The 23668-nt window shown below is 38.0% G+C and overlaps 1 protein-coding gene and 1 pseudogene across 1 annotated transcript in view; both read right to left on the bottom strand.

Annotated features, from left to right (window-relative positions):
- The window catches only part of FAM98B (family with sequence similarity 98 member B), a 34045-nt gene extending 11721 nt beyond the window's left edge, over positions 1–22324 (bottom strand). The window contains exons 1-6 of the mRNA XM_045900381.3: positions 22152–22324; positions 14739–14884; positions 13537–13671; positions 6230–6408; positions 3068–3148; positions 2389–2505 (exon numbers count right to left, since the gene is read on the bottom strand). Coding sequence (XP_045756337.1) covers positions 2389–2505; positions 3068–3148; positions 6230–6408; positions 13537–13671; positions 14739–14884; positions 22152–22222 — 729 coding nt within the window. The 5' untranslated portion in view covers positions 22223–22324. The remainder of the gene's footprint in view (positions 1–2388; positions 2506–3067; positions 3149–6229; positions 6409–13536; positions 13672–14738; positions 14885–22151) is intronic.
- Positions 15044–22115, bottom strand: LOC129046528 (ATP synthase subunit O, mitochondrial-like; annotated as a pseudogene).
- Positions 22325–23668: the final 1344 nt, after the last annotated feature.

Here is a 23668-nt window from a genome sequence, read left to right on the forward strand (position 1 = left end):
GATAATTAAAGACAAAAATTTTTTTTCAATTTTTCATCTTTACTTAAGAAGATACTACATCCATAAAAAAAGAAAAAAAATATGAAAAAGGGAAAACTGAAAAAACAAAAAGACTCCCTGGAAATTAAACAATGATGGCAGAAACAAAAATTCAATACCAAGAACAAAATAAAATTGAGGACATTTCTAAGAAAGTATATCAAAAAAAGAAAAGAGATGGAAAAAGAGAAAAAATAAAGCAACTTAAGCAGTTCTGATCTACCCAGGATGTTCAAAATCTGACTAACAGAATTTCAGAAAGAGAAAACAAAGAAAACAAGAGGGAAGAAATTAAAGAAAAATATAAAGGCTAAGAGTCTGCAGATTCAAAGGTCCACTTAGTGTTTAGCACAATAAATGGAAAAAGACCCATACCAACACTTACTATGAAATTTCAGAACTCCAAGGCTAGAGAAAAGAGCCCAAAAGCTTCCAAAGAAAAATAAAAAGTCATCTAAAAGGACACAGAATATCAGGTTTCTCACCAGCAGCACCAAATGCTAGAAAACAATACCTTCAGTATTCTTTTTTTTTTTTTTCCTTAGGGGAAAATATTTTCAACCTAAATTTTTATATTTACTCACACAATCAAATGTGGCAGAATAAACATATATTCAGAATGCAAGGATTCAGAAAAATCACCTCCTATGCACCCTTGTTAGGAAGTTATTTATGGATTTACTATAGCAAAATGAGAGAATAAACAATGAAAAAGGTGGCCACAGGATCCAGGAAATAGTGGAATAGCCAAGGATAGCCATGCAGAAAGCTCATGATTGCACAGCAGAATACTATCTTTTGGGAGGGAAAGTATACAGAAAATGGAGAACTCATTAGAATACTTGATTTTAAAAAGTATATTCAGAAAGAAAAAAGCAGCAGCAGCACATAATAGAGAAATACAATCCAAGAAAAAACAAAATCCAGTATTAGGAAGAGGACACCCGAAGATGTCCATATCCCAATCCCTGGAACCTGTGAATATGTTACCTTGCAGATGTAGATGTGATTAACTCAAGGATCTTCAGAAGGAAAAATTATCCTGTATTATCCAGGTGGGCCCAGCATAATCATAGGAATACTTACAGAGACAAAGGTGATGTGAAAATAAAAGCAGAGAGAGAGAACGGAAGATCTTACACTACTGGTTTTGAAGGTAAGAGGATGAAGTCAAGAGTCAAGGTACACAGGTGGCATTTGGAAGCTAGGAAATACCAAGGAAACAGATTCTCCCCTGAAGCATCTGGGAGGAATGCTAACTTAACCTTGCTAAGAGTTCTGATCTCCAGAACTGTAAGAGAATAAATGTTTATTATTTAAGCCACTAAGTGTACACTAATTTGCTACAGCAGCCATAGGAAACCAATACAAGACACCACATGGAGACAGAGACCACATAAGAACCAAGAAGACAACCAAAGCACCCCAGCAATCAGCAGAACCCAGATGTATGAGACAACCATCTTGAATATTCCAGCCTAGTCCAAGCACCAGCTGAATGAAGCTGCATTAGTGACTCTAGCTGATACAACGTGGGGCAGAAGAACTGCCAAGTCAATATAAAAAATGTGATGATGATGATGATGATGATGATGATGATGATGTTGTTGTGATGATACCTGAGAGTAAGAGGCACCAGATTTACCCTCCTACCTGAAACAACTAGCAAAGTGACAACCCATATGAACCAATGATTTTCAGACACTGGACACCAAAGAGCACAAAACAGCAATCCCTGAAACGGAAGAAGCAAATGTGGTGAGCCCTGTAATTGTCCCAGCTTACTGTCTGGAGAGTGTCTAGACTACGATGCAGAGTGGAGCAGGGTACCCAGATAAAGCCTGGTACAGATTAAAAGCCTAAAATGGGAATGATGGGAGACAACTCTCTAGGACTGTGTGAAGAGATTCATTGTTTCGGAATGCCTTCCTGCCCTCCAGCGTCCTCTTCTACTAGAACACAGTCCACAGCCTTAGGACACTTTTAAGAAGACTTGTTCTGGTTCAGTACTACCTGTACTTACTCCAATATTCTGCTTTCTTGACCAGTTGCTCATTATATCTATCTCACTGCCTCATATGATGTCCTTTTCTTTATGCATATCATTGCATAAATCACAACATTTAGGAGTTTAAAATAAATGTGACAGATTTGGAGAGAAATTAAGATATCTGCAGACGGAATTTACAAGACTAGGATAACATTATATAAGACCAGTAGTTGGCCTGGGCACATGCTTCAGACGGAATGTAAGTGCAATGTGGCACAGTTATACAAGAACAAACAAGAGAGCCTGAAGAGCTGTCACAGAGTACCACCTACAGGACACAAATGGGAAAACAGTCTTACCTTTGCTCTATCAGACCAACCAAAGGACTGCACGGTCACATCTAACCGTTTCATTAGCATCCGCCGGCGGCACTCATATTCACAAGAAAGAGCATCATTGATTCTTTCCAGTTGTTCCTAAAGAATTCAGAAACAAAAATCATAAACTTTACTCTTCCTGACATAGCCCAGAAAAGAAATTTGAAAATTGTAGTCAATACTTCCTACTGATTAAAAAGATACTGTATTTGATGACCACTTTCTGATCCCACAAGACTTTATGGGAAAATTTTTTAAATAATAAAGAGTATCTGATAGAACATTTATGATATTCAGAAGACAGTAAACATATGAATTAAACTCTTACATCTTCAATGAAGCATGTTAAGTAAAACATCTACTTGCTAAGTGGTCTGGACCAGTAAGGAAAGAAAATACCCCAAATTTCTACCTTGCTGACACTGAGCTACTCTCCTTTTCAAATCACAACTATGCTAACATATTGAGTGCTATACATACTCTTGGCCAGGTATTGTTAAAACTAAGTAATAATCTGAAGAAATGTTAGGATCTATTACTCTAGGGTATCAATCCATTTTAATTCTCCAAAATAATAAACACACGCTACCCATTGTAAAATTAGGTGTCCACTAATAAAATTAAGCCATATTCACTAATCTAATAAAGGGAGGGAATTTACCGCCTGTTCCAGATTTAAGTCAATTTTCAGCAGTGGTTTTCCCACATGATTTTTCTGGACTTTCGAGAGAATATCTTTCACCTAAAAGTAAATATAGAAGATTGTGAAAATGTATATCCCTAATTTAAAATAATCTTATTCCATCTTAAAATGTTTGAATGCCAAAAAATAAATGAAATGTTAAAGTGAAATAACTGAAATTCACCTTTACATACCAAGAAAGACTATCACCACAAAGCAGAGTATCTTTTTCAAAGAAGCATTAGTCATATTAATTCAAACTACCTTCTTTTCCTTCTTTTCCAGAATAAGAAATAATATACACAGACGACTACAAGAGTAGCTTCTAAAAGGTTATACTATGAGAATCTGTATGGTCTTATGTGAAATAATTTCGGGAATTTCTCCTTGAAATGGCACACTCTTATGCACACTCTTGTGCACAGTACAACTCTAATTAGGCACTCTGGTTTCATGGTTCAGCAAGACAACCTAGGAGAGCAAGCCCTCTAAATTATAGTCACCACATACACGTTTCGTTACTTCTGCAGAGCAACACTTTTATTTTAGTGAACATAATATTAGTCATTTGTTTTTGCTTTAGCAATTTCAGCCATTCCAATAACTGTAACTTATCCTGAAGAAGAAAATGACTGAAAAATGATAGCTTAGGTTGGGCTCACCCTCCTATCTGAAGTAACTTTCATTATCCAACGAAACAATTTCAAAACCAAATGGCCTATCTATAGTTTCTTAGTTGTAAAATAGCTAGGGAAAATAATCAAGAGATTTTGAGGCATACAAAGCTTATTTAATGTTAGGGGCACTCTTTAAGAAAAAGAATTAAAAATTGTGAACACAAAATTAGCTCAGAAATGTGGTGGTGATGGCGAGTGACTGTAAATGGGCATAAGGTTTTTTTTGAGGGTGATGGAAATGTTCTAAAATTCTATTTGGATGATGGTTGTACCTCTAAATACACTACACATAGCTTAAAATACTAAAATTTATCTACTTTAAATGAGTGAATTTGATATGTAAACTGTATCTTCAGAAAGTTATTTTTAAAAAATTAGCTTAGAAAGAACTTGTACAAATGAGGGGCCCCAAAGCTTAAGCTTTATTAGCTTCACAGCAAATATGCCTGTACAATGATCAATTCTTACATATTGCAAAGAATTATTTTCTTAAGATAGTCAACTTCTGTAGATTTCCCAACTATTGTAAATACCTCCTACTTTGATCATTTCATATATTACTATTTGTAACTGCTCACTCAAGTAGGATTCTGAATGCATACTTATAGTTTCTTACACATAATCATATTCAGCTCCATTCCCAGGATTTCAACACTGGACTACAGTTAAGTTTGAGAATTAAGCACAAATAGAGAGGGAGTTAAGAGCACAGACTCTGGAGGTTGCCTGTGTCCAAACCTCAGGTCTACCACTACTACTCAGAAACGTGCCTGTCCCATTTATTAAATCTTTCCTCATATGGCTATTGTAGAGAATAGTAGTAACTACCTCATTATATGTAATGTGAGAACTAAATGAGATATTATATATAAACATCTAGAACCGTACATGCTGGGGGCGCCTGGGTGGCTCAGTCATTACGCGTCTGCCTTCGGCTCAGGTCATGATCCCAGAGTCCTGGGATCGAGCCCCACGTCGGGCTCCCTGCTCCGCGGGAAGCCTGACTCTCCCTCTCCCACTCCCCCTGCTTGTGTTCCTGCTCTCGCTGTCTCTCTCTCTGTCAAATAAATAAAATCTTAAAAAAAAAAAACAGTAAGTGCTGTATGTTTGTCATTAATATTACTATAATTACATTAGATTCACATTTGAACAGCTTCAAGTTAGAAAATAATTTTCTTCCCCAATGGTGACAAAGTGTATTCTGGACACATCACATGTACAATAAGGAAATTTTTGCTTTTGATAGGTACTGAATGGGGAAAAAAGTCTTTTTTAAGTAAATATTTGGCCACAATGGCCAAGTAACAACTATCTTATAATTAACCTGCCAGCATTTGAACACGGCATTATGGCCTACTTCAAGTAGGGAAACGAGAGGTTTGGGGATATTTTTAATACTGAGACCCATAAAAGGGAAAAGCCTCTTTGGAATCAACATGTAGAAGCACCGGAAGATTAGAAAGAGCCTAGAAATCTGTCTCAATTTGAAATTATCCCAGACATTTTAGCCAATTCCAGATCATTCTTAATCCAAACAAAAAGAGAAAATAAGCACTGAAGATTAACTTGCTAATTCCAGAACAATGTTTTTGAGCAATTCACAGCGTTATTCTTCGGTCTAAATGTTTCACAAAAAAGAAAATGTTTTTAAAATTGTGTTTTCATCTTAATGATACCAAAATTCTCTTATGTTCAATGAAGACAAATGTATTTTTCAGTTCATAAATTATCAAAGCAAAAGTATTTTATTCAAGGATTTAGTATAACACAGTATATCTAAAAATGGAGTTTTAGTACCTATCTTGAGAGTGTGAATGTTCTTTTCCTTTAAAATAAATCCTGTATTATTCCCCTAGAGGACTCCTAGAAACTAGGTTGGAATTTGGTGTGCAAGAGTAGCATTCTCTCTAATATGTGGCTCAACGGGGAAGAAGGGTGTTTAATAACTGAAGAGAAAAATTTCAAAAAGTTTAAGGTATAGAGTTTGTGGTTGTTTTTAACTATATCAGGGAACTCATTCATTCATTTTCTATACAACAACACTTACTGAACACCTATCCACCAGAAACTGTGCTTGCTCACTGCCAAAGACAACCACATTACAATTCTATTAACAATATTTTTTTTAATGTAGTTTGCCTTCGACTTTGGAGGATTACTCTACTTCTTTCATTATACTACGATACAACTTTATTTAGGAAAGGGATCCTTCAACTTGCAAAGTGATTTCTATCACAGAAAACTCTCAAAAGGGCCCTCACTCATTAAGATCTGATTCCTGAATATTAGCTATAGGCAAATTAAGTCACATGCATATTAATTCAAAATCCAGAATTTGGTTTACAGAAGATATACTTCTCCTGAAATGGAATGTACTTAAAAGAAATATTTTCATTTTTAATACATTTACATGTTAGCATTTAATTCCATTTTTGGGAAATGAAAAATAAAACAAATACAATACCTCTGATTCCACTTGGTTTAGCATAAACGGAATGTCAGAAGTTGCTGACTTGGGTACACCAAGAGTATCACAGATAGCTTGAACTTCCTGATAAATTTCACTGTTTTTATCTAATTGAGAATTTTTATGTTTCTTGTTCTGCAGTATCTGTAAAGCTTGAAGCTCTGTACTTAAAAATACTATAATAAAAAAAGGGAAAAACATAATGTTAAAATATACAAGAACTACTTAAAAATCCCACTTCTAGGTATATATCCAAAGGAATTGAAATCAGGATCTCAAAGAGATTTACACTGCCATGTCCTCTGCAGTACTGTTCACAATAGCCAAGAGAGGGAAAAAACCTAAGTGCCCTTCAATAGATGAATAAAGAGAATGTGGTATATACACACAATGTAATATAATTCAGCCTTAAAAAAAAAAAGGAAATCCAGCCACTTGTGACCACATGGATGAACCTGGAGGACACTATGCAAAGTAAAGTAAGCCAAACACAGAAGGACAAATACTATGTGATATCACTTTTATGAGGAACCTAACACAGTCCAGCTCATAAAGCAGAGGAGAATGGTGGTTGCCAGGGGATAGGGGAGGGGGAAAACTGGAAGTCATCAAACATAAATTTTTACAAAACTGGTGATCTGTTTTAATAAGGTTTTAAAATCAGAGGGACCTTGGCATAGTACTCATAAGCAAAGTTTGATACATTTTGATCAGTGATCTCAGGGTCTTGAGGCCAAGGCCCGAGTCAGGCTCCCCCACTTAATGGGGAGTCTGCTTCTCCCCCTCTTCCTCTCCCTCTGTCCCTCTTCCTGCGTTCGCTTTCTCTCTCTCTGAAAATAAATAAAATCTTTAAAAAATATTTGCTAAGGCGTAGATCATTATGTTAAGTGTTCTTATCACAAAACAAATAATAAAGAGGGCAGGAGGAAACTTTTTTAAAGAGATCATGCCTACTGCAGAATTTAAAGTCCGGTAGGAGAGACCCACCAGTAAGTCAATAATTTAAGAATGTAGAATGTGTAAAACTGAAAATATTCCCCCTCATATGCATAGAGTGCTCAACTCAGGGGAGAATGTACAGCTTTAACTGATCTATAAGCTGATAGAGCAATATGAATAGCCATTGGCCTTCAGGATAGACCACCTCAGGCTGTTCACAAGTCCCTCTACCATCATTTCATTTAATCCTTTCAACAGCCATATATAAGAAAATTACCCAAAACTCTTATATGGTTACAGTTTTGTTTTAAATTAACTTTCACTATAGTAGTTAAAATACTGGATTTTTTTGTTGTTGTTTAAACTTATGCACACACACTACAAACACTCCACAACATAGTAGTTTCAACTTCAGCTGAGAACTATCTGAGAAAACTTTAAAAGTACAGACATACCTTGTTTTATTGCACTTCATTTTACTACACTTCACAGACAATTACATTTTTTACAAATTGGAAGGTCTGTGGCAAGCCTGTGTCGAGCAAGTCTATCAGTGCCATTTTCCCAACATTTGCTCACTTCCTGTCTCTGTGTCCCATTTTGGTAATTCTTGAAGGGGCTTAAAAATGCTATTCCAGGGCGCCTGGGTGGCTCAGTTGGTTAAGCGACTGCCTTCGGCTCAGGTCATGATCCTGGAGTCCCGGGATCGAGTCCCGCATCGGGCTCCCTGCTCGGCAGGGAGTCTGCTTCTCCCTCTGACCCTCCTCCCCTCATGCTCTCTGTCTCTCGTTCTCTCTGTCTCAAATAAATAAATAAAATCTTTAAAAAAATAAATAAATAAATAATATTTTTAAAAAAAGAAATGCTATTCCAGTGAACACACAAATAAGAAACTGAAACAGCCTTACTGCTCATATGGAGAAAGTCTGAGTGGTCTGAGCAGAAGATCAAACCAGCCACAACATTCCTTAAACCAATCTAATCCAGAGCAAGGCCCTAACTAACGCTCTTCAATTCTATGAAGGGTGACAAAGGTGAGGAATCTTTTTTTTCTTTTTTTTTTTAGAAGATTTTGTTTATTTATTTAGAGACAGAGATAGTGACAGAGAGAGAGAGAACATGAGCGGGAAGGGGAGGAAGAAGCAGGCTCCCCACTGAGCAGGGAGCCCGATGCGGGACTCAATCCCAGGACCCCGGGATCATGACCTGAGCCAAAGGCAGACGCTTAACCGACTGAGCCACCCAGGTGCCCCAAAGGTGAGGAATCTGCAGAAGAAAAGTTTGAAGCTAGCAGAGGTTCATGAGGTTTAAGTAAGGAAAGAAGCTGTCTCCACAGCATAAAAGTACAAGGTGAAGCAACAAGTGTGATATAGCAGTTGCAGCAAGTTACCCAGAAGAGCCAGCTAAGATAAGTAATGAAGGTGGCTATACTGAACTGCAGATTTTCAATGCAGATGAAACAGCCTACTAATGGAAGAAAATGCCATCTAGGACCTCTCACAGTCAGAGACAAAGCAATGCCTAGCTTCAAAGCTTCAAAGGGCAGGCCGGCCCTTTTTTTTAGGGGCTAATGCAGTTGGGGACTCTAAGTTGAAGCCAATGCTCATTTACCCTTGTAAAAAATCCTGGAGCACTCAAGAACTTTGCTACACTACACCCCCTCTGCATGTGCTCTATAAATGAAACAACAAAGCCTGGGTGACAGTACATCTGTTTACAGCATGGTTTATTGACTATTTTAAACCCACTACTGAGACCCACTACTCAGAAAAAAAGATTCCTTTCAAAATAGGACTGCTCATTGACAATGCACCCAAGGGCTCTCACGGAAATGTACAATGAGATTAATATTGTTTTCGTGCCTGCTAACCCAATATCCATTCTGCAGCCCATGGATCAAAGAGTAATTTCGACTTTCAAGTCTTATTATTTGAGAAATATAATCCCTAAGGCTATTGCTGCCATAGATAATGACTCCCCTGGTGGATCTGGGCAAAGTCAATTGAAAAACCTTCTGAAGCGAATTCACCATTCTAGATGCCATTAAGAACATCCATGATTCATGGGTAGAGATCAAAATACCAACAGGAATTCGGAAGAAGCTGACTCCGACCCTCATGGATGCCTTTGAGGGGTCCAAGACTTCAGTGGAGGAAATAACTGCAGATGTGGTGGGAAGAGCAAGAGAACTGGAAGTAAAGCTGAAGATGTGACTGAATTGCTACCATCTCATGACAAAACTTAACATATGCAGAGTTGCTTCTTATGGATAAGAAAATGATTTCTTGAGATGGAACCTACTCATGGTGAAATATTGTGAAGATTGTTGAAACTACAACAAAGGATTTATAATATTCCATAAACTTGGTTGATAAAGCAGCAGTAGGGTTTGAGAGTATAAACCCCAGTTTTTTGTTTTATTAAAGATTTTATTTATTTATTTGAGAGAGAGAGAATGAGAGACAGAGAGCATGAGAGGGAGGAGGGTCAGAGGGAGAAGCAGACTCCCCGCCAAGCAGGGAGCCCAATGCGGGACTCGATCCCGGGACTCCAGGATCATGACCTGAGCCGAAGGCAGTCGCTTAACCAACTGAGCCACCCAGGCGCCCCCTAAACCCCAGTTTTGAAAGAAGTTCTACTGTGAGTAAAATGCCATCAAATAGCGTCACATGCTACAGAGAAATCATTTATAAAAGAGTCGATTGATGTGGCAAACTTCACTGCTGCCTTATTTTAAGCAACTGCCACAGCCACCCAACCCTCAGCAACCACCACCACCCTGATCAGTCAGCGGCCATTAGCACAGAGGCAGGACCCTCTACCAGCCAAAGATTAGAACTTACTAAAAGCTCAATGATAGCTAGTATTTTTTTTTAGCAATAAGGCATTTTTAAATTAAGCTATGTACGTTGTTTTTTTAAACATAATGCTATTATTGCACACTTAGTAAACTACAGTATATTGTAAATATAACTTTTATATGCACTGGAAAACTAAAAAATTCATTTGACTTGCTTCACTTGATATTCACCCTATTGCAGTGGTCTGGAAATCAACCCACAGGATCTCTGAGGTATGCCTGTGACACGTGCCAGGGTCCCGCCCTCAAAGATTCTGCACCAGCAGATCTGAAGTAGGAGTTAAGCATCTGCACGGTATTAGACCCAAGGTGATTCTCATGGGCAGGCACTGACTTAAAGACTTTTCCACAAAGTCTACAGGTGACAGTCAAAAGAGTTCACAAAAAGTTAAGACCAATATGTATCAAACTGTGCTTAAGAGGACTATGCCAAGGTCCTTCTGATTTCAAAATTTCATTCAAACAGATCACCAGCTCTTCAAAAATTTGTATTTTGGACAGAACCTAAGCTGTCTGCCTTTGTTCTAGGAAACGTGTTCTATGTAATACTACAAACAAGAGTTCAGTCTAATATTTAAAGTGCTAATCCATGCAGACGGCAAACAATACAGTGAAAAGTCTTCCCACCACACATCTTAAGATTCCCCCTCACCAGAGGCAATCAATATTAATTTCTTGGGTATCTTTTTAGGCATATGCATATATATACTGAGAATGCATATCCACCATCTACACACTTTTCTTTTATACAAACAAGAGCATACTGCAGATGTTCTGTATATTTTTTAATTTACCAATACATCAGAAATCATTCCATATAAGCACATCTGATCTATTTTCATTCTAATGTCTGTATAATGGTATCACTGCAAGGATATACCATTTCTATTTAACTACTATGAATAAAGCCATAATAAACATCCTTTTTATATATCTTTATATACTTAGGGAAATAGGTATGTATTCCTAGTCATGGAATTTCCAAGTCAAAAGGTAGGGGAATTTTAACTGTGATACTAAGAATTCGCCCTTCTAAAAGGCTGTACAGTTATTCTCCCATATTTTTATGCCTACTGTATATGAGACTGCTTATTCCCCCCCAATACAATGACCTCTTTTTTTTTTTTTTGTATTTACTCGCCTGTTAAATGAAAAATGGTATCCTGTCATTTTATTTTTTTTATAACTCTTTAAATCTGAGGAATACTGTGCATCTTTTCATGTTTAGAAGCCATTTTTTAAAAAATTTTTCTGTCGAGTGCCAGTTCATTTCTTTTGTAATTTACACACTTTTCCAGTGAGTTTTTATTTTCTTCTTCTTGATTTATAAAAGCTTTTCACATGGTAAGGACTTTGGCCCTTATACATGTTGCAAACATCCAAGAAAAATATGAAGAGGCTTATTATATCAGTATGTTTTAAAGACAGCCAAACTCAAAGATGGAAGAGATGTTGGTAAGACTGTGAACTGGTATAATATATCTGAAGCAAAATATGGCAATATACACCGAATATTCACTTTTAAATATTTATAATCTTTGTCTAAGTAAAAGTAATCAAAAATTTGAACAAATTAAAAATAGAAAAGAATCTAAATACCCGGGGCGCCTGGGTGGCTCAGTCAGTTGAGCGACTGCCTTCGGCTCAGGTCATGATCCTGGAGTCCCGGGATCAAGTTCCGCATCGGGCTTCCTGCTCAGCAGGGAGTCTGCTTCTCCCTCTGACCCTCCCCCCTCTCATGTGCTCTCTCTCTCATTCTCGCTCTCTCAAATGAATAAATAAATAAAATCTTAAAAAAAAAGAATCTAAATACCCATTATATAAAAATGTTATGTCCATAGCATAAAATGTTATGTAGCCAATTTAAATTATTTTTTCAAAAAAATTTCAAGTGATGGGAAAATGCTCACAACACATTAAATAAAAAGAAGAGAAGGAATTGTTGTATCTATGATAGACTCTAATCTTATTTAAATGTATGTGTATAAAGGAAAAAGAGATGGAAAAGAAAATACACCAAGAAGTTATTAATGATTCTCTCTGGGGAGTGAGATTATCAGTGATTTTTTTCTTTACAATTCTTTCAACTTTGTAAGATTTCTATGATGAGTATGTAATTTTTTAACATATAAAATTTACAATTCTATTTGTAAGCGTACAGTGGCATTAAATACATTTGCACTATTGTGCAACCATCACCACCATCCAACTCTAGAACATTTTTATCTTCCCCAACAAATACTGTACCCATTTAACACTAACTCCGTTTTGCCCCACCTTCCAGGCATGTATTTTCATAATCAGAAAAACCTATACCAATTTCTCTTATATCTCCTCTTTACTTTTACTTGTACCATAAACCTATATTGTTATTATTGCTCAGATTTTTAGCAGATAATGCAAAAAGGGAAACACAGTGGAGTACACAGTTCTCACTGACTGATAGACCATGCAAGTTCCTCTAGGCCATTGCTTCTTAGCTTCCTTTCTGTCCCAATATATCTAAGGGTTACTGTGACCTACCATTATTAAGAATGGTTCATTAAATCAGTGACTCATACTAAATGGAAGATGGGTAAACAGTGTAAGAAATGGGGGAGGGGGACACAATTTTTATCCCCCCCCAAAACACACAAGGCAATTCAAATGCCAACACTACTATCAGTACCATTCAACATTTATGATTTCTGCACCAATGAAACAAACATTACTAATACTAGAGCCTATGTGGAATATATCACATGGATCTCTTTATAAATGGTATGACCTAGAATAATAGAAATCTTCAATAATAAGGATGCTAGAAAAATTCTTTCAAATGGCCATTGTCTGTAGAACTTTCAAAACAGCATGAAATTTAACTGAGTTTAAAAAAAATTCAAAGGACCCCAATACAAATAGATAGATTTATTATTTATGGTAATTGTTTGGATGTAGGGTAATCAATACTCCAAACTCACCCCTGACAAAAACAGGCCACACTCACTAGAATTCAAATGTCTAGAGAAAACAATTTTTTTAAAAAACTGATATAACCCTAGCGCCTAGAACAGTTTCTAGTACAATAATCGGTGATCAGTAAATATTTTTGAACCAACTGTCATTCAATGCCTATCACTAAAAACAAGATGTAATAATCTACTTAGCTGCCTGGTTTCAGAGAGTTTTAAAAATAAATAGGACTCTAAATGACCAACTTTAGTCATTTAGTCATGAATGCTGAGAAATGAATTACATGAAAGAAAAATAAGTAATTTATAAATGACAAACACAGGGCATTCTATATTGGCCAAATAAATCTAAGTATTCAAAATCTTAGCACTTTAGAATTTATACTACATTTATGTAAGTATCTCTAAGTCAGCTTCAGATTTTAAGTCAAATGTTAAAACCTTTTTAACATACAAAATTTCTAAAACTTCACTAATGAAATTTCATAAATCTTGAAAATAACAAAAACCACACCAAACACATGAGTTTAAATGTTCAAAGAAAGATAACTTACATAGAAGCTTCAAACAGTCATCCTTCTTTTTTAAACGGTCTTTAATATCTCCTGATATGAGTACAGAATATGGACATGCCATTTCTTTTAAAAACCCACTTATCTCAAGCTGGAAGCTTTCCAGATCATCTCTCCCTTTAAAGAAGAAAAATCATTAAACACGTACTGAATATTTACCATATAATCTGAAAACTATAAAATCTACCTCCAGTTGATTTCAATTTTACATTCAATTATAAATTTTCAATTTGCCTTAAATCCTTACATGTGTGACCCCAACGCTTAGGTAAAGGTAATCAAACAACTTCTACAGAAATAAAGTAACACTTAAATTTAAGAAGTATCTAATCATGGGATAAGTATTTTTATATTTCAATCCCTGATGAGTATTTTCCAATGGACTTTCCACAAAAGCAGATAAACTGGAAATATTTTATGTTGGTAACTGAAATATTAAAAGCATTACTATGGCTATAATTATTAATTGGCTTCAGAACAAATGATCTATTTCTATTGTATTTCTACAGATTCAGATAATAAATGCAATCATCTAATTAAGCTTCATTGCTTTTCTTTCATGATCTAATTATGTAGGAATTTGTGCCACATGTTTTAAATTCAGCTAATTTTACTTTGCTTCAAGGGAATTCTATATCCTATCAAATGTTCAATCATAAAAAAATTTTTCATTTTAGTTCTCTGAAATTCTACCAATTGAAGGCCCACAAGGACTCCAGTTACCAAGACAGGAATGAATTAAATAAATATTTCTGAGGTAGCACAGGAGTTGTTTTTTTTTATGGTATTCCCATGTGAATCCATGTCCTAAGTTACAGGCTTGCTAATACAACTTAAATTACTTCAAAAAAACAAAAACAAAACATTAATTTAAAATAAGCAGTATTCAAAAATTAAACTATTTAAATAATCAAATTCAGACTCTACTTTTTCTAAAGAATAATACTAAGGTTAAGACTATGCAGTTATTGTTTAGACTCATATAAATTTAAGAATCAATTTTGAATATAAAATTTAATCTAAAGATATTTAATATCACATACTGTAGTTCTTCATAACATTAATTATTTTGCTTTGTAGACACAATGTAGGCAAAACTATAAATCATAACCTATCATTTCACTTTACTATTACACAAAAGTAAATAAAACATAAGAAAAATAAAACACAATAAAATAAAATACCAGCTGAAGTGATACTTTCTTCCAAGTCGCACAATGATTTTATCTGAGAGCCTAACCAAACACAGAGCTCTGAAAATTCAGGTGAAGACAGTCCACCCTCTGCTGCCTTGGTAAGTGCTTGCTCTTCTAACAGCGGTCCCTTGTACCTAGAAAGGAAGACACAAAGGGTTTAAAAAAAAAAAAAAAAAGATAGTACTCTATATCAAGGCCTGCTGCCTATTTTTGTAAATAAAGTTTTAGTGGAACACAGCCAATAAATATATCCATTCACAGACTGTGTCTGGCTGCTTCCACACTGCAATTGCAGAGTTGATAATATGGTCAGCAAAGCCTATAATTTTTATTATTGGGTCTGTTACAGACATAGTTTGCCAATTTCTGCCCTATTTAATTGACATTTGGCTTTTTTCCTTTATCATTTCTTAGTAAAATTATCAACCAATTTTAAGATAAGTATTACAACTATCACAAAGTCAAATAGAGCAGAGTCTAATAACGATATACTAGTAACAAAAATGAAGAAGAATTTTAGCGAAAAAAGAATAGATGCAAATTTTAAATTAAAAAATTAAAGCTGCGGGATGCCTGGGTGGCTCAGTCAGTTAAGCGTCTGCCTTTGGCTCAGGTCATGATCCCAGAGTCCTGGGATCAAGTATCACATTAGGCTCCTTGCTCAGCGGGGAGTCTGCTTCTCCCTCTGCCTGCTCTCTCTCTCTCTCTGACAAATAAATAAGTCTTAAAAAAAAAAAATTCCCTTCCATGTGATGAAACTACCTACTCAATATACTGATAAACATTTGTTTCATTTTGCTTTCAACTTTTAGCAATTTGTCTCCTTGTTTTGACTTCATTTAATTTTGCTTTATAATTATGTAAAACATTTACATTGTTTCAAAGTATAATTTACAAAACAAGGTACATTCAAACAAATTTAGCTTGCAATCTTAATCTTGTTCCCTCTACTCCATTCCCCCCGCTCCCAGAGGTAACCATGTTTATTAGTTTGGGGTTGTCATTCCATGTTTTTAAATATAAACATATATATACTTCTTTTTTAGGTAAAGGTAGTCTACTATACACTGTTCTATTCCTTGCTTTAAACAATACACACACACATGCACATACACATTTACATATAAAGCAGACCCTTGAACAACACAGGGGTTAGGGGTGTCAATCCCCATGTAGTTGCCAATCTGCATAGAACTTTTGACTCCTGAAAACCTTACCTACTGATAGCTTACTGCTGACTGGAAGCTTTACTGATTATATAAACAGCCAATTAACACTACTTTGTATATGTATTATATACTGTATTCTTACAGTAACTAAAGAAAATCATAAAGAGTTTTACAATACTGTACATATGTTTAATGAAAAAAGTCCACGTACAAATGGACCCACATGGTTCAAACCCATGTTGTTTAAGGGTCAACTGTACTGGAGAGCAGCAGAGACACTACTCAATTATTTTACAGGTTACAGTACTCCACTGTCTGGAGTACTATGCCCCTAGTGAAGGATATTTGGGTTATTTGCAGTGTTTTGCTCTTATAAAAAAACTTGGCAACTTTCTGCCAGTTTATACCTGGGATAGATTTCTAGACGTGAGACTCTTGAGTCAAAGGGTAAATGGGTATGTAACTTTGCTAGATACTATTAAATATTCCTCTACAGTGGTTGTACCGTCAAGGTGTAAGAGTACCCATTCCCTCATAACTCACTAAAGTTGTCAAACATTTAGATTTTTGACCATCTGGCATCTCAGTATAGTTTTAATTTACATTTCGCTTAAGAGCAAGGCTGTACATCTTTTCATATGTTTAAAGGCCACTTGCATTTCTTTTTCTCTGAATTCTCTGGTCATAGCTCATGAAGGGTGAGTATTTTCAAATCCCCATTTTGCAGTAAGAAATTAAGGCTTAATGAGGTTAAGATACCTGCCTTAAGTAGTAGGCTAGGCACAGTAACAGGCATGCAGATACAGATAGATATCGGTAATTGTATTTATTTATAATTCATTTAGTCTTCACAGCAATGCTTTGAAGTCGGCATGATCTTAATTCTGTAGGATCAGAAAATAATAACTAGGTGATGACACTAGGATTTAAATCCAGAGTTGAACTCACACAATCCATATGAACTCAAACTTGTCTATCCTAATAAGGAAAATTAAGCAAATAACCTGGCCAGTTGACACAGCCAGGCAAAGGGAGAGCTGGGATTATACCACTATCTCTGCTCCTATAAAGAAATAATCAAACTCTTGAATAAAATTAATTCATATCATTGGTGATATTTTTTTTTTTTTTCTGTTCAGGAAGCATTTTATTGTTGCTCCAAGTTTAGGAATTTTCACTGGCAGAAAATCAACACTTTCGGCAAACCTCCCGCATGGCCCTGCTCAGCTTCTGAATCTTGGTTTTCACAGACATATCCCAGCATCTCTCTCTCCAATACGGACAATCATTCCACCCATGATTGACAGATCAGGCTTAACTTCCAATTTCAAGACTTGGCCTTTACTTAGGAAGCTCTTTAGGACCGTCTTTAATTCAGTAAGAATGGCTTCATCTAAAGGAGATCCAGGGGTCACTGTGCACGGTACTTCTCCACGGTGGATGCTCATCATGGTTGAAAAGGCAGAAATGACTCCAGGGGTACTGTCCAAGCGACCATTCTCAGCAAGCAAATTGATCAGGTTGGATGTGAGAAGAGAGAACATCTCTTTCCGCTCATGTCATTTAGGCTTTTTACTTTCACGGAACGCTTCATATAGGGATTCATAATGGAAGCGGCCATTTTGGGTTCCTTCAAGACTTGTACTACTCTCAACAATTCTTTCTCTACCTGTTCCAGTTTATTCTGTTTAGATGCAGCAGAATAAAGAGCAGTGGCACAGCGACCTTCGATACCATATACCTGAACAGGTGGCCGCACAAGTTTGGAAAACGGCCTGACCACAGTCATACTGAAGCATCGCACCTGCCGGGACAGCCCAGACACTGCTGGGACAGCCATCTTCTCCATCTGGGATGGCTGTAGGTCAAACCCGAGTTAGAGGGGTGATAAGTTATTTTTAGCTGAGATGCCGATTATAAAATTCAATAAAATTTTTCAAATCACCAAAAATACTGAATTTAGAAGGGGGAAAAAAACACCCACAAATCTTAATGCCTCAGCTCACCAAATCAGGTAAAAATAAAAAGAAAAAATGCACTGAACTTCCAATAACAATCATAATTATAATGGCAACTAACACCAAAAACTGCTCTTACACTAGGCCAGTGCTTTGTGCTTTGTGTATTACCTCACTTAACTGCCACAATATCCTATAAGATAGGGATTATTATAATGTTTAGTTCATTCTAGGTATTTTTATTTAATTAGGAAAGTGCTACTCTTATTCCAAACACTGGGGACACCTCCCCTAGGCCGACTCCCCCAGGGCCACCTATATGGGAACCACAGTTGCGGGTCTGACACTGCTTCAAGCTCTGGGTGATGCAAATCTTCAATCCATTACGGCCACCGGCAAACCCCCACAAAGACACAGCTGGTGCCTAATTTACTTTCTCTTTTCCGTTTCCATCAGGCAACATATAAAATATGAGACCCTTTCCTTCCCCCTGTCATTTATATACCCTACTGGCTTGCCTCTGATCCAGCTCTCCACTTCCTGACCCAAACTTCCACTATGTTTCACCTATAAACAACAACTGTCCTAGACTGATAATCAGAAAGATTATCCCTATCACCGCTAGCTTTGGTGATTTTACTCTCTGAAGTTCTTCAGGGACAGATGGTAGGGTTTTTGCCCTCCTTGCTTCCCAAAACAGCATCCATATCACTGGTCCCCCACCATCTTATAAATACCTCCCTCTCTCTTTAGGCTCAGGCCAGTCAGATTTGCCACTCTCCCTCTTGTGGTTTTCACCTATTAATTGCTTGGACACTCCCCAAAATGCCCTGTGCTCAGTTTCCCTCTCCATTCCTCTTTCTGCTATTTTCCTGTATGCATACCTATGCAATACCCTGAGCTCTCAATTCCTGAAATTCCCCTGCTCAGACCTTTGCCACGACATGTCAGTGAGGCACCCCTTAGACCTTGCCATCACCAGAACTATTCTACCTCCAAAATCACTAAATCAAACATGTCACTCCCTGACCACAACCTACTACCTATCCTTTCAGCTTGCTCTTTTGACCACTCACTTTCAACTATCCTTGGATCTCATCTCTACCTCATTCCATTGGTCACTCCATATTCTCTGTATTTTCTACCTCCTTGCGGTCTTCATTTTCTTCCCTTTCCAATTTAGATTCCAAGGTGTATCATTTCATTTTGGTGCTCAATTAATACTTACTGAAGAAAGGAATCCTTGATATCATCATCCCCTTCAGCTGTAATATCCAATCACTAAGTTCTACAGTGTGCACTTTATTCCATACCCACTTCCACTGAGCAGTCATCACTTCTTGCCCTGACTAGTAAATTCTCCAAACCATCTCCACCTTACTGAAGTAACTTCTCAAACTAGACATCTGATCTCTCCCTTTTTTATTTAAAATCCTTCAATCATGTCCCATCGCTGTTATGACAAAGAACAAAATCCACAACGCAGCCTAAAAAGTGCTGCATGCCTTGGGCCTCCCCTTCAATCAAATCTTCCACTATCTTGGCCATTGCTCTCTGCTCTCCAGGCACATGGGCCTCCTTCCAGTTATTCTAATACAGCAAGTTCCTTTCCACTTCAAGAGCTTTCATATTTTGTTCTCACTTTAAGGACACCCTTGTCCTCCTTTCCTGTGAACCTCACCTAGTTTACTCCTATCCACCTGTCCTGTCCTGTCCTTACATGGGTCCTCCTGTCATGTCATGTCACCCTGCTCTTTTCCTTTAAAGAGCTTTTCACGGTTTATCATGTTTGTGTGATCACGTCTGTTTCTCCACCGGACTAGAAGCTCCACGGGGACAGGGATCAATTCCATTTTGCTCACAAATGACCTCCGAACAGTTTTCAACATACAGTTGTGCTCAATAAATAACTGAAATAAACTTCCTTCCATAATGCTGATTCTCAACTAGGCTGTGAAGCTTTTTAAAAAATATGCATGTCATACTGCACCCCTGAAGATCATGATCCAGTCAATATGGTACAGAACAGACTGGAACATTTTATTTCACAAGCTCCATACATGATTCTGATGCACAACCAGGGCTGAGATCCACTCTACAAAATCATAGATGGTCAGAACTAAAAAACGACTTCTGAAATCATGTCCTCCAGCCTCCTTCTTTCAGACAAGGAAACAAAGTCACTCCCACCCAGTTTTCATGTATATCACTGAACTCTTCTTTCACACAGATTTTCCCTTTTAATTCCTCCCTTTAATTTCCAATTTTACCTTACAAACTAAAGTACTTTCACTAATATCCTAAATGTTTCAGTCACAACAGAAAATGCATTATTCACAAACTAAATGGATATTTTAGAACAGTGTTCAATTACAACACATATTGTAAGTAAATACTACTTTCCACATTTCATTATCATTGTAAGAAAAACCAAACTTCAAAATTTTGTCCTCAGTTATTCTAGGAAAAATCAATTCTAAAGTATATAAATTGTTTTACTTTCCATACTGAATAATCTGAAACTAATTTTCCTTGGTAAAAATCAAGATTATAGCAAAGTTCATTTTTCAAAATGCCTATAAAAGAAACAAATTCGGGGCACCTGGGTGGCACAGTTGGTTAAGCATCTGACTCTTGGTTTTGGCTCAGGTCCTGATCTCAAGGTCATGAGATTGAGCCCCTCATGAGGGTCTGTGCTCAGGGTGTTGTAGGCTTAAGTTTCTCTCTTCCTCTCCCTCTGCTTCTCCACCCAGCCCCTCTAAAATAAATAAATAAATCTTAAAAAAACAAAGAAACAAATTCAAGGAATGAAGGAAGAGAAAAAAGCACTGACTTTCTCTTTTTCACAGACTATTTACAGAATCATACTATTTTTATCTGAAGGACCTGGGATCTCAAACTATTTGGGGTCTACACACTTCTAGTATTTTAACTTGTTTTGCTTACCTCCTTAACCAAGTTAGGTGAAAATTTCCAAGAGATTTCACAGAATAAAAATGCCCCTTAAATAATCACTGGCTCAGTTCTTTCATTTGACAAACATTTATCCTGGATCCATCTACTAAGTGCAAGGCTTTGTTACATCGCAAAGTAGGTATTACTGGGGTCCAAAAGAAGCAACTGATAGAAGAGCCAAGTGCAGTTTTAGAAAAAAATAAAGTGGGGTGGGGGTTTCAAGCTATCCCATTCAAGCACAGCCTATCCCATTCAAGAAACTCCAGCCTGTGGCAAGGCAAACAATTGTGCAGATGGCTCCAATCTTTTTGATCCTAAACTATCTGTCCCTATGTCTATCTCTATGCACTCTCTTCTTTGAACGTCTCTTCATTTACCCATTCATTCAACCACTATTTATTCTGCCAGACCCCAGTGTAGCATGTTGCTGGGAACAAGACAGGTAAGGCACCTGATTTCCTGGAGCTGGGGGGTGGGGGAGAGGGGAGAGTGTCAGAGAGGCTAAATAAATACACAGAACCAGACAGTTCGGGATGTCAACAGCTGTGAGTAAAAACAGGCTTAGGCTGAGGGAGACTACTCTGCATGAACTGATCCCCGTGCTTCGAAGTATTAACATCATTCCAGGAGTTCTCACAGCACTTAGCATTCTGAATTGTAAATTCCGGTAGACTCTTTGTAGCCCCCAACAACAACGTGAGCTACTAGTAATCTGAAAACTGTCTTCTTCCTCCGCCTAGCACATAAATACGTATCAATTAATGCATATTAACCCCACGACAATATGTGGTTAACAAACGGATGGAAGGTTGAATGAATGGACCCACACTTAACTTGGTCACTTTTCTCGGGCCAAGAGAGCAGGAGATTCGCTCCCGAGCCCTAATTAAGCCACAGGTTGTACATGGCAGGAGACAACAGTCCCCAGCCGCAGTCGGGGTTCCAGCACCCCCCAGCCCCGGGCGCGACAACTACGTCAACACAAATAGCACCCGCGGGGCAGGGACGTGCTCCTCGGGAGGGCTGGTGCTAGCCCGGCTGCTCCGCGCCAACGCAGCGGCTCCTGGCTACGGAGTTCCGAGGCCAGGAGTTTGGAAGAGGGGGCCACGCGCCCCAGCTCTCCGGCCTGCTCCACCCCCCAAACGGATTTCTCTCCCGCCTCCCTCTTAACTCCGTCGGCGCCGGCGGGAGCGCGGTGGCGAAGGAGGCCTCCACCGAGATGCCGGAACCCAGCGGAGGCCCACGGGGAGGAGACCGCAGCAGCCAAACGGAGCGAGAGCTTACGTTTTCAGGGGAAGGGCGTCCCCGGGAATACTCACCCCAGCGCCTCCAGGGTGTCCAGCACGTCCCCCTCCATCGTAGGCTCGGGACCCGACTCCGGCCCTCTCATGGTCCTTCGGCCCGAAGCTGTTCGGCGCTCTAAGAAGCCCGCCGGAAACCTGCGTCACGGCGCCAAGGTTCCGGGCGGAGTCTCAGCCGGGACAGCCTCGGAGCGCCTCTGCCCCGGGGCGTGAGCGTTCCGGCCCGAGGCGATCGCCTCGCAGTGACGAAAACGGCTTTACGTAGCGAAGAGAAGTTTTTAAGGTAACAGTAAATTACAGTAATAAAAAAGGTTTCTTTGTGCTGGGTCTTTTCTGTGTGTTGAAACCAATCTTAGCAAACACCGTGATTCTACCCACGTTGTTCTCAACCTATCAGGCTCCGGACCTCTGTTTTAATAACAGAAGTCCCGAAATGAAATCATTATCTTGGGCTAAAACTGGTACATAATACTATATATCTAGACATATTTTTAAATCAGTATGCACGGCAATGCTCCTACTTAAAAGAAGAAAGGGAAAGTAAGGGAGGACAGTATTGTGACACCGTGAACCGCACATCAACAAAGTGATGGGGTGCTGGCACCTATCTGCGGAATCCTCTTAAACACACATACAGGCTGTGTTGTATTGCTGACGTAACACAGGCGAGTTGCCTAAGAAACAAAAATACCACAGGCAGAGTAGGGTAGTTAATGTGATTTTCCAAAATTGTGACTAACTCTCCATAAAGTTCCAAACAAACAAAACAATATTCCTTGTGTGTACTATTGACAGAGAATTCAGACTCTATCTAAACCATGCAAAAAATATTTTAGGGTTCATATGTGAAAGAGAGTCAGGATATAGGGTAAAATCATTATTAACAGTTTTATCACTGGGCCCCTGGGTGGCTCAGTCGGTGAAGGGTGGGACTCTTGATTTGGGCTCAGGTCATGATCGCAGGGTCCTGAGATCCCGACCCATGTAGGGCTCTGTGCTGGGCGTGGAGCCTGCTTAAGATTCTCTCTTTACCTGTCTCTCTGCCCCTCTTCCCCTTTCTCCCCTTCTCTAAAAAACAAAACAAAACAAAAACCAGTTGTATCACCTACATGAATATCCAGTGGGACTTTGGAGAGTTGTACTGTCCCCTCCCTTGCAGAATATAGCACCCCTTGCCCCAGTTCACTAAAAGTAATGCCCTCATCTCTCTGTTACTACATATAAAAAGCTTACCCATAAAATTATAAAACTGAGGGATGTTTACCCATAAATTTGAATCCATTTCAATAATGACGACTCTACCATACATCCCAGGCTTAAATATAGAATTATTTGCAGTTTAATGTATCTGAATTCATCCCTAAACCAAAGAGAGAATGTGTGTTCTCTCTGAATGGTTGTTGCCTCCTTCAAACAGTTGCAGTCATAGTACTATTCTTAGTAATCTTGGCAAAAAAGTCTCTACAAACATCAAATAGAAATGAGGTAACTGTTCTTTATTAATGTTGATCTTGAGTGTTCTGCGATTTTTTTTT

This window comes from Mirounga angustirostris, unplaced genomic scaffold (genome assembly GCF_029215605.1).
Source record: "Mirounga angustirostris isolate CCGP_5_RB_7025 unplaced genomic scaffold, mMirAng1.0.hap1 SCAF_9, whole genome shotgun sequence".
Lineage (NCBI taxonomy): Eukaryota > Metazoa > Chordata > Mammalia > Carnivora > Phocidae > Mirounga > Mirounga angustirostris.